Here is an 18379-nt window from a genome sequence, read left to right on the forward strand (position 1 = left end):
TAAAATTCGTTTTTTTTTAAGTTTTTCATCATATGTGGGTGTGAATATTTCCACAAATACATATGCTTTGACCGTGATATTGCAGCAATGCAAAGTCATGAAGATGTTTGTTGTACAGGGTAAAGCACCAGTTCCTATTGGTTTTTGGTCTTGAGTTATATATGGGCAAAGTTTGGCATAAATTTTATGCGAGGCGTTTTACAAGCTACTTTGACACAAAATTGCGGCCGAAATATTGTTTTGTCATAGCCGGTAATAATTTTATCGCGTTTAGCAGCAAAAGTTGAGCTAGTATGCCAAATTTCAGCATCATAGCCAGTATAGAACTCTAATGGCTATGTGCAAAAGTTTGCAAAATCCTCTTAGCTGAAGCCGCAGGCTTGGGGGGGGGGCCTCCAGTGAAAGGTCAACAGTGCCCAATATATTTGAGATCTGGCCCTAAAAATTTACAGAACCTCTTTTCAAACATACATGTACATCCTTATAAATTTTCAGCAAAATCTGAGAACGTCGAGTGGGGACGATTTTTAAAACTGGTCCACTTGACACGGAATGACCCATATCACTTTTTTTATATATATTTATTAAACCTAATAATATTGTTTAACCACTGTAGAACTGTTTATAAAATTAACTACACATACAACTAAACAATACATACCGTACATAAATACAAGGTATTCCAGTACTTCACAGGAACTGATTGACATATCGGTCCACATTAACCAGTGATACCACAGTGCTGGCCATTGTCATGTCACTACCTGTCTTCTATGGGGTTCACAAACTAATTCTTCCATCTCAGAAGCGCACACTCACTTTTCCCATTAAATTCCATTCCATTTGTGCAAAATCCATAACCTAATGTGAGATTGTAGTCCGAGACCTCTATAGGGGTACGGTGCTAAACCGGGACTCATAGCGCTGTAGAGCAATGGCAATAACCACTCATCTACTACCTTTTAAAATAAAGGGCAAAGCAACAACTACCTGGTATACAGAGAACATGTCTTACCAGTGCATGAAAGGTCATGGGTTCTGTAGAAAAATAAGAGGAGATTTGAGAGGCCACGTCAACACATGCTTTGCACTATAGACTGGCTTGCAAAGTCTCCTTAAGGAAAATAGTGTTCCCCCGTGCTCCCCACATAGCTTTCTCATGAGCCAGATCAGACACCCCATACTTTGCACTGATGAGGGGCAAGCACCCCGAAACACCGTGTCTGCAAATTGGGATTCTGATCTGGCATATATCCTACGTCATATGCAAAGGATTGTTAAAAATCCACATTTGACTTTTAGGATCGCTACTTCCAATAGGTGGCGCTGCGCTAGAGTTTGTCTCCTTTCCTGGATAGATAATTTGCACTATAGAACCACATGCAGATATGGCGGATTATTTAGAGATTTTCAGCAAGGAATGTCACTCTTGGGAAGATGCAACTTGATATCAGGATGAAATATACTTATTTTTCCCCTCTGTCCTGGTGTCTTGCCAGCGGTTCAGCGCCATTTTCAATGTCCTGTTGGGTGTGAGGAGAAGGTTCTCCAACGGTAGATTGGTCATGGGACTTGTCCTCTTCGTACTAATCCAGCTTTCAATGGCATTTCTCTCATAGGAATATCCATCTACATATTTTAAGAATAAAAGCAAATTATATTGATGTATGGAGAGCCGACCTTCCACTGAATCGGCACAAAAGAATGACATTTGCCCAATAGGAGTTAATGGAGTAGAGTTCTCACCATCCACTTCAAACTGATAGCACCACTGGGGAGGATGGGGGTAATGACCATCAAAGTGATGGCTAGGAGTCTGATGTAGCCTCCGATGACTTGTTTTAAAATTTTTGGCCTATAGGTGAGCGGAACTGTTCACATACTAATATTGCCCTTACGTAGTATAGCATGTTGTGATGAGATTTGCGTAAATTTCTTACTACAAAAGCATTTTTGTCCATATATATATTATTTTTTTATCCTATGACTATGTATGACCAGTGCAGTCTGACCCTCAAAATCTCTGCAACTGCCAGAACAAAGCCGGTACTCCTCCTGTTTGTCACTGTGCCTGTATAAACTAGTGATGTGCCCCACGGCACCTTTGTTCTCGGGTGTGCTGGGGTTGGAGCCCTACCAACAGTGAAGGCCCCATTACACTTGACCCCAGCCAAGTGATACTAAATGGGTGTAAGGGTATGTGTGCACGTTGCGTTCTGGTGTGACAAATAAAATGCAGCGTTTTGGTTGCATTTTGAATGCAGATTGGATGTGTTCTGGATGCTTGCTCTCCCATTGACAAAGAGGGAAAAGCATCCAAAACGCACAAAAAAAAGGGAATTTTGTTTACTTACCGTAAATTCCTTTTCTTCTAGCTCCTATTGGGAGACCCAGACAATTGGGTGTATAGCTTCTGCCTCTGGAGGCCACACGAAGTATTACACTTTTAAAAAAAGTGTAACCCCCTCCCCTCTGCCTATACACCCTCCCGTGGATCACGGGCTCCTCAGTTTTGGTGCAAAAGCAGGAAGGAGAAAACTTATAAATTGGTCTAGGGTAAATTCAATCCGAAGGATGTTCGGAGAACTGAAGACCATGAACCAAAAGAACAAATCAACATCAACAACATGTGTACACAAAGAACAACCAGCCCGAAGGGCACAGGGGTGGGTGCTGGGTCTCCCAATAGGAGCTAGAAGAAAAGGAATTTACGGTAAGTAAACAAAATTCCCTTTTTCTTTGTCGCTCCATTGGGAGACCCAGACAATTGGGACGTCCAAAAGCAGTCCCTGGGTGGGTAAAAAACAATACCTCAATAGAGCCGAAAACGGCCCCCTCTTACACGTGGGCAACCGCCGCCTGGAGGACTCGCCTACCTAGACTGGCGTCTGCCGAAGCATAGGTATGCACTTGATAGTGCTTCGTGAAAGTGTGCAGACTAGATCACGTAGCTGCCTGACACACCTGCTGAGCCGTCGCCCGGTGTCGCAATGCCCAGGACGCACCTACGGCTCTGGTAGAATGGGCTTTCAACCCTGAAGGGAGCGGAAGCCCAGAAGTACGGTAGGCCTCGAGAATCGGTTCCTTGATCCACCGAGCCAAGGTTGACTTGGAGGCCTGAGAGCCCTTGCGCTAGCCAGCGACAAGGATAAAGAGCGCGTCTGAACGGCGCAGGGGCGCCGTGCGAGACACGTAGAGCCGGAGTGCTCTCACTAGATCCAAAGAGTGCAAATCCTTTGCACACTGGTGAATTGGATTAGGGCAAAAGGAAGGCAAGGAGATATCCTGATTTAGATGAAAAGGGGATACCACCTTAGGGAGAAATTCCGGGACAGGACGCAGAACCACCTTATCCTGGTGAAAAACCAGGAAGGGAGCTTTGCATGACAGCGCTGCAAGCTCAGACACTCTCCGAAGTGATGTGACTGCCACCAGGAAGGCCACCTTCTGGGAAAGACGGGAGAAAGAGACATCCCGCAGCGGCTCAAAAGGCGGCTTTTGAAGAGCCGTCAGGACCCTGTTAAGATCCCAAGGTTCCAACGGATGTTTGTAAGGTGGAACCATGTGGTAAACCCCCTGCAGGAACGTGCGGACCTGCGGAAGCCTGGCTAGACGCTTTTGAAAAAACACGGAGAGCGCCGAAACTTGGCCCTTGAGAGAGCCGAGGGACAAACCCTTGTCCATTCCAGATTGTAGAAATGAAAGGAATGTGGGTAAGGCAAACGGCCATGGAGGAAAACAGTTATCAGAGCACCAGGATAAGAGGATTTGCCAAGACCTGTAATAGATCTTGGCGGACGTTGGCTTCCTGGCTTGTCTCATGGTGGCAATGACATCCTGAGATAACCCTGAAGACGCTAGGAGCCAGGACTCAATGGCTACACAGTCAGGTTGAGGGCCACAGAATTCAGATGGAAAAACGGGCCTTGTGACAGCAAGTCTGGGCGGTCTGGAAGTGCCCACGGTTGACCCACCCCGAGATGCCACAGATCCGGATACCACAACCGCCTCGGCCAGTCTGGAGCGACGAAAATGGCGCGACGGCATTCGGACCGGATCTTGCGTAGTACCCTGGGCAGCATCGCCAGAGGGAGAAACACGTATGGCAGTCGAAACTGCGACCCATCCTGGACCAAGGCGTCCGCTGCCAGAGTTCTGTGATCCTGAGACCGAGCCATGAAGGCCGGGACCTTGTTGTTGTGTCGTGACGCCATGAGGTCGACGTCCGGCATTCCCCAGCGGCGACAGATCTCTCGAAACACGTCTGGGTGAAGAGACCATTCCCCCGCGTCCATGCCCTGACGACTGAGAAAATCTGCTTCCCAGTTTTCTACGCCCGGGATGTGAGCTGCGGAGATGGTGGAGCCTGTGTCTTCCACCCACTGCAGAATTCGGCGGACTTCCTGGAAGGCTTGACGACTGCGAGTGCCGCCTTGGTGGTTGATGTACGCGACGGCAGTGGCGTTGTCCGACTGTATTCGGATCTGCCTGCCCTCCAGCCACCGATGGAAAGCCAATAGGGCTAGATATACTGCCCTTATCTCCAGGATATTGATCTGAAGGGACGATTCTATCGGATTCCAGGTCCCTTGAGCCCTGTGGTGGAGAAAAACCGCTCCCCAACCTGACAGGCTCGCGTCCATGGTGACCACGGCCCAGGTTGGAGGTAGGAAGGATTTTCCCCGAGACAGAGATGTGGGTAGGAGCCACCACTGAAGTGATGTTTTGGTTGCAAGGGAAAGAGATGTTCTTGTCGAGGGAAGCCGAACTCTTGTCCCATTTGCGAAGAATGTCCCATTGGAGTGGCCGTAGATGGAATTGCGCGAACGGCACTGCTTCCATAGCTGCAACCATCTTCCCCAGGAAGTGCATGAGGCGCCTTAAGGGGTGTGACTGACTCCGAAGAAGTGATTGCACCCCCACTTGCAGAGAAAGCTGTTTGTCCCGCGGTAGCTTGACTAACGCTGGCTGGGTATGAAACTCCATCCCGAGGTAAGTCAGTGATTGGGTCGGCGTCAACTTGGATTTCGGGAAATTGATGATTCACCCGAACTGCTGGAGAGTCTCCAGAGTGACGGAAAGACTTCGTTGACACGCCACCGAGAAGGAGCCCTGACTAGGAGATCATCCAAGTAGAGGATCACCGAGTGGCCCTGAGAGTGCAGGACCGCCACGACGGATGCCATGACTTTGGTGAAAACCCGTGGGGCTGTCGCCAGGCCGAAAGGCAATGCCACGAACTGGAGGTGTTCGTCCCCGATGGCGAAACGCAGGAAACGTTGATGTTCGGGTGCGATCGGAACATGGAGATAAGCATCCTTGATGTCGATCGATGCTAGGAAGTCTCCTTGTGACATCGAGGCGATGACCGAGCGGAGCGATTCCATCCGAAATCGTCTGGTTCTCACATGTCTGTTGAGCAGCTTGAGGTCCAGAACGGGACGGAATGACCCGTCCTTTTTTGGCACCACGAACAAGTTGGAGTAAAAACCGCGACCACGTTCCTGAAGGGGAACGGGAATCACAACTCCATCTATCTTTAGAGCGTCCACTGCCTGAAAAAGTGTGTCGGCCTGCGCGGGGGGTGGGGAGGTTCTGAAGAAACGAGCCGTAGGTCGAGAGCTGAACTCTAACCTGTAACCATGAGACAGAATGTCTCTCACCCATCGGTCTTGAACGTGTGGCCACCAGGCGTCGCCAAAGCGGGAGTGCCTGCCACCGACCGAGGATGTGGCTAGATGAGGCCGAGAGTCATGAGGAGGCCGTCTTGGAGGCAGTGCCTCCTGCGGCCTTTTGGGGGCGTGACTTGGACCGCCACGCATAGGAGTTCCTCTGGCCTTTCTCCGGCCGGTTGGTCGAAGAGGATTGGGACTTGGCGGAGGGACGAAAGGACCGAAACCTCGATTGGATTTTTCTCTGCTGAGGTCTCTTAGGTTTGGACTGGGGTAAGGAGGAGTCCTTTCCCGAGGATTCCGTAATAATCTCATCCAACCGTTCGCCAAACAAACGGTCGCCAGAAAAAGGCAAACCAGTTAAAAACCTTTTGGAAGCAGAGTCTGCTTTCCATTCGCGCAGCCACATGGCCCTGCGGACTGCCACGGAGTTAGCGGATGCTACAGCCGTACGGCTAGCGGAGTCCAGGACGGCGTTCATGGCGTAGGACGAAAATGCTGATGCCTGAGAGGTCAAGGAAGAAACATGTGGAGCAGAATTCCGCGTGACAGCATTAATCTCAGTCAGACATGCCGAGATTGCTTGGAGAGCCCACACGGCCGCAAAGGCCGGGGCGAAAGACGCGCCCGTGGCCTCATAAATAGACTTCACCAAGAGCTCTATCTGTCTGTCAGTGGCATCCTTCAGGGATGAGCCATCGGTAACAGACACAATGGACCTAGCAGCCAATCTAGAGACTGGAGGATCCATCTTGGGAGAATGTGCCCAGCCCTTAACGACTTCAGGTGGAAAGGGATAACGCGTGTCAGTGAGCCGTTTAGCAAAACGCTTGTCCGGAACCGCTCTGGGCTTCTGGACAGCGTCCCTGAAGTTAGAGTGATCAAAAAACGTATTGCGCGTACGTTTGGGGAAACGGAATTGGTGTTTTCCTGCTGAGAAGCCGACTCCTCTGCAGGAGGCGGCGGTGGTGTGACATCCAACACCTGGTTGATGGACGAGATAAGATCATTTACTAAGGCGTCCCCCTCAGGGGTATCAAGGTTAAGGGCGAAGTCAGGGTCAGAGCCCTGAGCTCCCACGTCCGCCTCGTCATCCTGAGAGTCCTCAAGCTGGGATCCAGAGCAGCGTGAGGAGGCCGGGGAAGAGTCCCAGCGAGGCCGCTTAGCCGGTCTGGGGCTGCGGTCCGGGCAGGAGTCCTCCGCCTGGGGCCTAGGGGCTATCCTGGGAGCGCGCTGCGGTGCGGACCGAGAAGGGCCTGGAGGAGACAGACTAACAGGGGCCGGGGCCTGTGAAGGGCCCGGTCTGGACTGCAAAGCTTCAAGGAGCTTAGATGACCATTTGTCCATAGACTGTGCAATGGACTGAGAAAGTGACAGAGTTTCTCAGCGAAAGAGGCCAACGACTGTGACTCTGTCCCTGCAGCCTGTTCAGCGGGAGCAGGGGGATCTACATGAGCCGAGGGGCCCACAAGTGCCCTAGGCTCCGGCTGAGCAAGAGTGGCAGGAGTCGAGCATTGATCACAGTGAGGGTAGGTGGATCCCGCAGGCAACATAGCCCCACAAGAGGTACAGGCCGCGAAAAAAATCTGTGCCTTAGTAGCTTTGCTTCTTGTGGACGACATGCTGTTGTCTCTTAGGAGAGTGACCACTGAGGGTATATAGGAAAAGGGTATACAGCCTTTCCGAACAGATATATATATATATATCTATAATATATATATATATATATATATATATATATATATATAATATAATATCCCGGCACCCTAGGGGGACCAGCACCGTGACCGGTGTGGCTTACCAACCGCTAACGAGCGGAGTGTGTCCTCCAGATTCCCTGTCGTGGATCCCCCGGAGCTGCAGAGCTTTGCTGCTGAGTAGCATCCACCGGCAGAATGCTAAAAATGGCTGCCGGAGCTCTCAGGGGGGGTGTGGAGCCGAGGGCGGCGTCAGCAAAGAGCGGGAATCTGGAGTCCCCACAGTGGTCAATGAGGGGGGAGGGAAACATGCAGGATGCTCCAGCCCTCAAAGCCGACGTCATGCTGGCAATCTCGCCCTAACCCCTGACAGGCAGGCTCGGGGGCGGGATTTTTCGTGACTAGGCCGCGGCGAAGCCGGGGACTAAATTTAAGGCCGTGCCCGACAAGCAGGCACGGTCGGCGCGGAAGTCCGCCGAAAAGACAACGGACGGAACTACCGCGCCTTCCGGGGATAAGGTGCGACCCTCTCTGTACAGTCCCCACATGGGGACACAGAGTAGAGTACCTTCCAGTTGCAGGGCCCGGTCCCTGGGGGTGAAGAAGCTCCGGTCCGGCAAGTTCCACCAGGGGCTGCGGATGGAGCACGGTCCCAGCTCATGGATGACCGCTTAGGATCCCACTTCTCCCAGAGCCGCATAAGGGATGGTGAAGGAGACGGCATGTGGCTCCAGCCTCCGTACCCGCAATGGGTACCTCAACCTTAACAACACCGCCGACATAGTGGGGTGAGAAGGGAACATGCCGGGGACCCCATCGGGGTCCTCTTTTCTTCCATCCGACATAACTATGTATGAGAATGCATGAGTGGATGTGTGCCTCCTTCCACACAAAGCATAAAACTGAGGAGCCCGTGATCCACGGGAGGGTGTATAGGCAGAGGGGAGGGGTTACACTTTTTTTAAAAGTGTAATACTTTGTGTGGCCTCCAGAGGCAGAAGCTATACACCCAATTGTCTGGGTCTCCCAATGGAGCGACAAAGAAAAAGTGACGTTGCTTTTTAGAACGCATCGATTTGGCCACAAATTTGGCATTCAAAATGCAACGTGCGCATGGAATTTGCTTAATTCTCAGACTTTGCTGGGGACGCAGAACGCATGTAAATACGCAACGTATGCACAGACCCTAATTGTGCCTTCTCTGTGGACATGTCCTTAGTTCTTGGTCTTGGTTTTTTTCTTCTACATATCTATTTAGCTCCCCTCGTGCAGCCAGAAACACAAAGGGAACATCCCTGTAGCCCTAACTCCTGATTTCTAGGTTTCCCTTACAAAATAAAGTACAATGAAAATATGCACATTACTTGGTATTCAACACAGAAATGTCCGCAAGACATTGTGATATGCATGTGTGTGTATATAATATATATATTATAAACATACTTGACTGTCCCTCCATTACTGTGTGAGTAGGAGTGTGGAGGAGTCCAGGACTCATTATCCCTATTCTTTTCTAGTAGCTGATTGCTAAGGGCCCCACAAGACATTTATTACCCATTCTGTATTATCCTGTAGAAATAAAAACCCATGATGGGAAATCCCTTTAAAGCTGGGTTCACACTAAACGACAGCGACAACGACGTCGCTGTTACGTCACCATTTTCTGTGACGCAACAGCGACCTTGTAAGTCGCTGTTATGATCGCTGCTTAGCTGTCAAACACAGCAGAAGCAGCGATCATAAGGTCGCTGTGCTACATGTGTAGAGAGCAGGGAGCCGCGCTTAGCGCTGGCTCCTTGCTCTCCTGCAGCACACATCGGGTTAATTAACCCGATGTGTGCTGCAGCTACATGTCACAGTTCAGAGAGCAGGGAGCCGCGCTTAGCGCTGGCTCCTTGCTCTCCTGCAGCACACATCGGGTTAATTAACCCGATGTGTGCTGCAGCTACATGTCACAGTTCAGAGAGCAGGGAGCCGCGCGCACTGCTTAGCGCTGGCTCCTTGCTCTCCTTGCTACAGTATACATCGGGTTAATTACCCGATACGTACTGCAGCCACATGTCACAGTGCAGGAGCCGGCACTGGCAGCAAGAGCGGAGGCTGGTAACCAGCGTAAACATCGGGTAACCAGGGAAAGGTCTTCCCTTGGTTACCCGATGTTTACGCTGGTTACAGCTTACCGCAGCTGCCAGTGCCGGCTCCTGCTCGCTTCATTTCGTCGCTCTCGCTGTCACACACAGCGATGTGTGTGTCACAGCGGGAGAGTGACGACCAAAAAATGAAGCTGGACATTCAGCAACGACCGGCGACCTCACAGCAGGGGCCAGGTCGTTGCTGGATGTCACACACAGCGACAGCGACGGGACGTCGCTGCAACGTCACAGAAAATGGTGACGTAGCAGCGACGTCGTTGTCGTTGTCGCTGTGTGTGACACCAGCTTAAGGCTGGAGTCACATTAGCATATGGCATTGGATGAGATATGTTAATGACCCTTGGCTCCCGCTCTGCTGTGAGCATGGTCTGAGTGTCATTATTCTTTGATCCGATCTTTGCGATCGGATCACAGCTGCGGAGGAGAGAGCGAGCGTGATCTTTCCATCTCCTCCATTGTCAGCCTGTGCGTACATTGCACTGCACTTTGAGGTCATCCGAGAGCAGTCTGATGTTTCACGCACACCCATAGGGCGGCTTTGCACGTTGCAACATCGCACATGCGATGTCGGTGGGGTCAAATCGAAAGTGACGCACTTCCGACGTCTCTTTCGAGATCGTAGTGTGTAAATGCTAGATGATACGATTAACGAGCGCAAAAGCGTCGTTATCGTATCATCGTTGCAGGCTCCGACTTTTTCATAATTATGCTGCAGCGACAGGTACGATGTAGTTCCTCGTTCCTGTGGCAGCACACATCGCTGTGTATGAAGCCGCAGGAGCGAGGAACATCACCTTACCTGCCGCCGGCGGCTATGCGGAAGAAAGGAGGTGGGTGGGATGTTTACATCCTGCTCATCTCCGCCCCTATTGGCCGCCTGCTGTGTGACGTCGCTATGACGCCGCATGACCTGCCCCCTTAGGAAGGAGGCGGGTCGCCGGCCAGAGCGACGGTCGCAGGGCAGGTGAGTGCATGTGAAGTTGGCGTAGAGATAATTTTCGCTACGTTAGCTATCACAAGATATCGTACCTGCGACGGGGGTGGGGACTATCGCGTGCGGCATCTGCTTGCGATGTCGCAACGTGGAAAACCCGCCATAGACTTGTATGGGTGCGAGTGATACAATGCTGCAATTTTTTTTCTTCCGTCCAATTAGAGTTGAGGAAAAATGCGCAGATTTGAGCTGCAGCATTGACTTAAATGGGGCTGAGTGCAATGCAAGATTTTCATTGAGTATTTAGGGCATTTTTAAATGCTGCAGAATCCGACCTTTGGTGTTTTGGAGTTTGTTTGTTTTTTTGTTTGTTTTTTTTTAACCTTGAGCAATTTCTCTTGCGGTAAATATAGGATTTATTGCAAACTTTCTTTATGGACTTGAATGAGTTGAGGAAAAGCAGTAACTAAAAAAAAAAATCACATTTGTTTTTAGTGCGTTTCCTCACAAGACTTGACAAACTTTTAGTAAAGCTAAATAACAGTATAACTACATTCTTTTGGAAACCTTCTTATAGCTTGACCTACCAAAAAAACAAAAACCTCAGCTGGAAAAATGATAAAACTTATGGGGGGTGGCGGCACGGTGGCTCAATGGTTAGCACTGCAGTCTTGTAGTGGCTCAGTGGTTAGCACTACAGCCTTGCAGCGCTGGGGTCCTGGGTTCGAATCCCACCAAGGACACCATCTGCAAGGAGTTTGTATGTTCTCCCCGTGTTTGCGTGTGTTTCCTCCCACACTCCAAAAACATATAGATAGGGAATTTAGATTGTGAGCCCCAATGGGGACAGTGTCCTGATGTATGTAAAGCGCTGCGGAATATGTTAGCGCTATATAAAAATAAAGATTTATTATTTTTTTTTTTTTTAAAAAAAAAGCCAAAAAGAAAAATGCAAGAAGCTTAAATGAAGTAATTGGCAAAGAACATCTGCAGAATCAAATACTGATCAGGAACTTCACTTGAATCTCATGGAAGTTCTAACCTCGCGGGTGACTGATGAACTGACTGCCCCATGGTGACCTCCAGTGTATACATAGGATATGGTCTTATGTATAATTTCCTTCCATATTACTGTATGGCTGAGAATAAAGATAAATGCACTTTCCATCACGGAATAATTTCTTCTTTGAGTGTTTGATATGAAAAAAAGTAGTTTTGTGCAAATCAGCCATCGCTGTGAGTTTGGAATTGTTTTGTGAATTTCCATCACAGATCTGTCACTGGAATAATCTAAGATGCTCTCAGAAGTCCCTGGTCGGCCGAACGCTTTCATGTGTAAATAGGAAGAACAGAAACGGGGACGTGACTTGCTAATTAATTGAAGCTGACAATCTTTTCCTTTACGTTTTCCTGGCTGCTTGAAAAACAAATTAACTCCTTCTGCAACAACATCAACGTGTTTTCTTGGTTCATGAACATAACCCTCAACCACTGCCAGAGATAATGGTGCACACCGATGATATGTGGCCCAGATTCTGTAAGACAGACCACCCATCCCTGGACTTTGCGAATCTGACCTGACAGCGAAGGGGTTTATCACACGTAAGGGCTCTTTTCCACTTGCGCAGAGCTTCCAATGCGGGAGCATCGGCAGCAATATGCTAATGACCCTCTGCTGCGGGTGTCAGCCGAGGGTCCTGCGACTGTGATCTGATCTTGGGATCGTACCACAGCCTCAGAGAAGAGGGAGGAAATACTTTCTCCCATCTCCTCCACTGTGTCTCTGTGCATGCACCACGTGCGAGTGCAGTGTGATTTTTTTCACACGCTCCCATAGGCTTGTACGGGGGTGCGTGAGCGAAGATTCGTTGCAAAACGCAGCATGCTGCGATTGCACCGAAAGCACGATTCATGTCAAGAAATAAAAGGAAAGAATGCACTGCCTCATTAATTAACACTGGTGCGAGTGCGATGCAATGTTTTATCAGATCGCACTCGCACATAAAAATCGCAAGTGGAAAAGAGCACGTAATCTCATGATGTGCACAGAAATTGGTGATCCATAAGCTTTGAAAAATAAGGATCTAGTGGGGGCTTTGGGGCTGAAGGCCCCCCATAAAAAAAAAAAAAAAATCTACTGCACCCACCAATATTTGCAGGACTGGCCAACCATGTAATGTGTACAGAGGCCTTCCAGGGGGGGGGGAAAAATCTGAAAAGTCAGGAAGGAGATCGACTGCTTAAAGTGAACATTACCTGATGCAATGACCGGCTCTTTCATAATTTCACACGTGATGGGGCAGAGAAATTCCTCCGGGATGTTAGATGATGCTACTTGCATTTTGCTTTTCAAGTCTTCAATTTTCCTCAAAATTTTATTTCTCAGCCCTAAGGATTCTGTCAAAAGAAAACACGAGTCTATGAACATAACAGCCCCAATTCATTACTGGTACATTATAATGAAGAACGCACCGGAATAATATGTGCCAAATTCATTAGGAGGCATGGGCTGCTTAAAGGAATTTTTCAGATTTTTAGAAAACCCAGGTTCCCTATCTGAAGTTTATTTATTTTAAAATAGTGCTTTACTCACCCTCCCCAGGTAGACGCTAGTAGAGTTGAGCAAGTAGCTATTTGTACTTGCTATACTCATTATGAGTACTGTCTAATACTCGCATATTCGTTCCAAATAGCGTGTGCAATGCAAGTCAATAGGGAATACTCACAATGTAACGAGTAACTGGAATTCCGCACTATTCGCTACTTGCACAAATTGTGCGGCATTCGGGTTGCTCGTTACATCACAAGTTTTTCCCCCATTGACTTGCATTGCATATTCGGAATGAATACGCGAGTATTAGACAGTACTTGTTATGAGTATAGTGAGTAAGAATAGTTAGCGATTAGAGTTGAGCGAATAGCTAAGTCTCCCTTGCTGCTCCCGCTAATGTAAATTTGTCAGCGCTGTAGCCAATCAGTGAGCTTGGTGGCTCTACTCCGAGTAGGCGGCACAAAACACTGGCTGCAGCGCATCAGTGAGCTCAATCTTGTGTTAGCGCTGCACACCATAACAGACTCTGGGAGCAGCAGTGGAGACTCAGTGCTGGACCCGGGTGGGTGAGTAAAGCCCTGTTTTGTTTTGGGGATTTGTTTATGCAAGCTTCAGCTGGGGGACAAGAGATTTCCAAAAAATCAAAAAACAGTATAGTGAACTTAAAGCCACAACCCCCGCCAATTACACCAGTCCCCATAATTTAATTTATGCTGCTTTTTATGTTGACGTAAGTTTTGGTACTTTTGTGGCATAAACTAATACTTTTGTTGTGCGAGTTTGGCTACACACCATTTTTCAAAAAGTTGTCAGAGTTGGCCAGGATAGGCGTAAAAACTCCAAAAGTCACCGCCTTTTTTTTATGCAATTTACTTTGCACAAAATTCTTGTGACATTTCAGACATGAAAAAACTGCTGTTGAATCGGGGCTCTATGTCTTCATCCGCAGGCCGCGTACCTATCTTGAGATCGTGAAGCAGACTGTCTTTAGTGAGGCCAAGTAATTCTTTTCCATCGATGTTGTTTGCGGTGAAGTGACGCTCCACCTCCGCCAGGCTCTCATTTACAAGCCACATCCGGACATCGGCCTCCGTCCAGGACTCAATAAGAGGGTCGCTTTTTCTCTTCATTCCGGCAGCTGGAACACAAGATATACCCATCAATAACCTCAATATGGAGACTATAGATTTCTATAGAGATCTTACAGGGTGGGTAAAGAACATCCAGAACGAAAAATGATGGGGTGTAACCATAAGTCATCGCGAACGGACAGGCTCATAAATCTATTAGGAAACATGGATGTGTGAGTCCCGTCTTCTCAGGCTGTGAATTGCACTAAGACACAATTACAGACAATCCCACAGAACAGTGTGGATATTATAGGGTAATAAATAAGCGCCGGCCACTAAGTGTCGCCCTTCTATCTAACTTTCTGTTCGCTACCTTTTGTGTAATTCCCCCTAACTACAGAGACTCTGAGACTGATTACAGAGGGGCCTGCTCTCGCTACAGGAAGTGGGGGAGGGGGGTATAGTCTCTCTACAGGAAGTGGGGGAGGGGGGATAGTCTCTACAGGAAGTGGGGGAGGGGGGATAGTCTCTCTACAGGAAGTGGGGGAGGGGGGATAGTCTCTCTACAGGAAGTGGGGGATAGTCTCTCTACAGGAAGTGGGGGAGGGGGTATAGTCTCTCTACAGGAAGTGGGGGATAGTCTCTCTACAGGAAGTGGGGGAGGGGGGATAGTCTCTCTACAGGAAGTGGGGGATAGTCTCTCTACAGGAAGTGGGGTATAGTCTCTCTACAGGAAGTGGGGGATAGTCTCTACAGGAAGTGGGGGATAGTCTCTCTACAGGAAGTGGGGGAGGGGGGGTAGTCTCTCTACAGGAAGTGGGGGAGGGGGGATAGTCTCTCTACAGGAAGTGGGGGATAGTCTCTCTACAGGAAGTGGGGGATAGTCTCTCTACAGGAAGTGGGGGATAGTCTCTCTACAGGAAGTGGGGGAGGGGGGATAGTCTCTCTACAGGAAGTGGGGGATAGTCTCTCTACAGGAAGTGGGGGAGGGGGGATAGTCTCTCTACAGGAAGTGGGGGAGGGGGGATAGTCTCTCTACAGGAAGTGGGGGAGGGGGGATAGTCTCTCTACAGGAAGTGGGGGAGGGGGGATAGTCTCTCTACAGGAAGTGGGGGATAGTCTCTCTACAGGAAGTGGGGGAGGGGGGTATAGTCTCTCTACAGGAAGTGGGGGAGGGGGAATAGTCTCTCTACAGGAAGTGGGGGAGGGGGGATAGTCTCTCTACAGGAAGTGGGGGAGGGGGGATAGTCTCTCTACAGGAAGTGGGGGAGGGGGGATAGTCTCTCTACAGGAAGTGGGGGATAGTCTCTCTACAGGAAGTGGGGGAGGGGGGATAGTCTCTCTACAGGAAGTGGGGGAGGGGGGATAGTCTCTCTACAGGAAGTGGGGGATAGTCTCTCTACAGGAAGTGGGGGAGGGGGGTATAGTCTCTCTACAGGAAGTGGGGGAGGGGGAATAGTCTCTCTACAGGAAGTGGGGGAGGGGGGATAGTCTCTCTACAGGAAGTGGGGGAGGGGGGATAGTCTCTCTACAGGAAGTGGAGGAGGGGGGATAGTCTCTCTACAGGAAGTGGGGGAGGGGGATAGTCTCTCTACAGGAAGTGGGGGAGGGGGGATAGTCTCTCTACAGGAAGTGGGGGATAGTCTCTCTACAGGAAGTGGGGGAGGGGGGTATAGTCTCTCTACAGGAAGTGGGGGAGGGGGAATAGTCTCTCTACAGGAAGTGGGGGAGGGGGGATAGTCTCTCTACAGGAAGTGGGGGAGGGGGGATAGTCTCTCTACAGGAAGTGGAGGAGGGGGGATAGTCTCTCTACAGGAAGTGGGGGAGGGGGATAGTCTCTCTACAGGAAGTGGGGGAGGGGGGATAGTCTCTCTACAGGAAGTGGGGGAGGGGGGATAGTCATTCTACAGGAAGTGGGGGAGGGGGGATAGTCTCTCTACAGGAAGTGGGGGAGGGGGGATAGTCTCTCTACAGGAAGTGGGGGAGGGGGGATAGTCTCTCTACAGGAAGGGGGGCCGGGATAGTCTCTCTATAGGAAGTGGGGATAGTCTCTCTCTACAGGAAGTGGGGGAGGGGGGAATAGTCTCTACAGAAACTGGGGACAGGCCTTGTCTCTCCAGGAAGTGAGGTGGGGATTGTTTACAGGAAGGGGGGCCGGGCTTGTCTCTCTACAGGAAGTGGGGGGCATTTCTGTCTCTACAGGAAGTGAGGGCTAGTCTTTGTCTCCCTACAAAAAAAATGGGAGTTGGTCTTTCGGCTCCTGCTTTCCCGTCTGCATTGAGGTATAAACAGATGTGACCTTTCTATTAAGGGCAGGCAAACCATCAGGCAATGAGATGACCTGAATTTTGGGGAAATTAAGGGAAGACTTCTCCCACACCTATAGTGCTGGCAAAATGCTGAGAGGAACTGCCCACATAAAAATAACGGATGCCAAGTAACAGAGCATGATAATACTGACAGTTCCTGACTTATTAGACTGGCAGCTGCACCAAAATCAGTTTTATCTTGTTGCGGGCGATGAGGGCATTCCTATCGCCTATGGGAGAATGCATAAAAGTAACACCATACATAGAGCAAGCTGAATTTTAAAGAAAAAAAAATGCTGAAGACCAAGAAAAAACAAAAAATTTAGCGGAGGGTGACCCTATAGTATTCTATTATAATTTGTACTCTAGATTACCTTTATAGTATACACCAAATCTACCTCTTCTGGGAGCAGAAAGATTTTAAATTCTGGTACATTTTTTTAAAGTGACACTTTGTAATAAATTAGTCCTATTTTATTCTGCCGCACATTAGCTTCCGCCAGGAGGACAATACTGCAGTCTGAGTAAATCACCCCCATGGTTATTTTTTGGGTAAGAACTTACCTGGTGAATTACCGGTACTTGTTTTTCCCAATTTCCAGATCATTACGGTCTTGTCCATAGAGCCTGTTGCCAGCAGGTTTTGGTTTGGAGCGAGTGCACAGGCCGTCACATACCTGCCGAGGGAATGCCACCCTGTTATATTACACACATGGTGCTGCGCCCTGGTATAGAGCTCAGCTGCAGGAAGAAATGACACACACAGAACACTATGTCCTATTGTTTGTCTCTTGGCAGCTGAGAATATAACATACACCTAGTGCACATTCCTGACATGACAGTGCGTCCCGGTAGGGACAGTGCGTCCCGGTAGGGTCAGTGCTGGAGACCTCCTCCCTGCCCGGGCAGCGTCAGTCAGGCTGCAATGTACATCCGTACCACATAGTAAATGCTGGGGTCTACCCACCGGGTGTGATGTGTCAGGATATGCAGAATGCAGCCGGATTTCTGCAAAAAAAAAAAAAAAAAAATATGTTGGATTCAGTGCGATGTTCTGACCCAATGAACTTTTTGCTTTGTCATAGAACTTTGATAACACTATGCAAAACTATTATTTATTCATTAGATTTTTTTTTTATATGCTATATTGGAAACTTTTTGAACTTTAACTTTTTTCTAAAAAATTTTCAAAACTTTTTCTAAGTATATTAGACCTGCTAGATGACTAGAATATGCAGCTGCTTGTATAACGCACCACAAAACTTGTGTATAGCAGAGAATTGCGCCTGTCGGGGTCGTCATCAGCGCCCCCAGCAATTACATTGTAAAGGGAGGGAGCCCCGTCCACCTGTCTAATGGCTTAGATATAAGGGGTCGCTATTGACCATGGTTATATAGCCAGAATTAAGCCCCGTTCACATGTTCAGTTATTTGGTCAGAATTTTACATCAGTTTTTGTAAGCCAAAAATGCAGAAGTGGTGCACATGTTTCTATTGTATTTTTCGTCTGATTGTTCCACTTCTGATTTTGGTGTACACATAGTGATGTAAAATACTGACCAAATACTCAACATGTGAATGTGGCTCCATCTTCGATCCTGGCAGTTGTAGCAGGAGATCGATCTATACATCCCCTGTGATTACAGACAAGAAGGGGTTAAAGTACCTGTCCTTCTGCACCCAGATTTACACAACTGGCACCCAGCAGTATCTGTGTGTGCAAAGAGCTCCCCCTAGTGGTAGATGCAAACACAATGGTTTGATTTCATGGCTTTGTGATATAGGAAGTCATTTACTTGCAGTAATTTGGAATATGTCAGATTTCTGTCTCAACAAAGCAGCATAAGCGAGAGATCGGCCTTCATTCTGGCAACTGGTGGAGTCTCCGCTCACAGATCCTTTATCAATTCTATCTTTAACAACATCTCAGAAGATAAAAGGTGACCATCTCCTTTACAGACTATTAAAATTGATTAAAAAAAAATAATTTACT

At 48.7% G+C, this 18379-nt stretch overlaps 1 protein-coding gene across 1 annotated transcript in view; it reads right to left on the reverse strand.

The window, feature by feature from the left end:
- Window positions 1-477: 477 nt before the first annotated feature.
- The window catches only part of WDSUB1 (WD repeat, sterile alpha motif and U-box domain containing 1), a 33452-nt gene continuing 15550 nt past the window's right edge, over window positions 478-18379 (reverse strand). The window contains exons 7-11 of the mRNA XM_075318824.1: window positions 17354-17394; window positions 16951-17063; window positions 13966-14145; window positions 12713-12853; window positions 478-1629 (exon numbers count right to left, since the gene is read on the reverse strand). Of these exons, the coding sequence (XP_075174939.1) occupies window positions 1451-1629; window positions 12713-12853; window positions 13966-14145; window positions 16951-17063; window positions 17354-17394 (654 nt within the window). The 3' untranslated portion in view covers window positions 478-1450. The remainder of the gene's footprint in view (window positions 1630-12712; window positions 12854-13965; window positions 14146-16950; window positions 17064-17353; window positions 17395-18379) is intronic.

This window comes from Anomaloglossus baeobatrachus, chromosome 7 (genome assembly GCF_048569485.1).
Source record: "Anomaloglossus baeobatrachus isolate aAnoBae1 chromosome 7, aAnoBae1.hap1, whole genome shotgun sequence".
NCBI classification, from domain to species: domain Eukaryota; kingdom Metazoa; phylum Chordata; class Amphibia; order Anura; family Aromobatidae; genus Anomaloglossus; species Anomaloglossus baeobatrachus.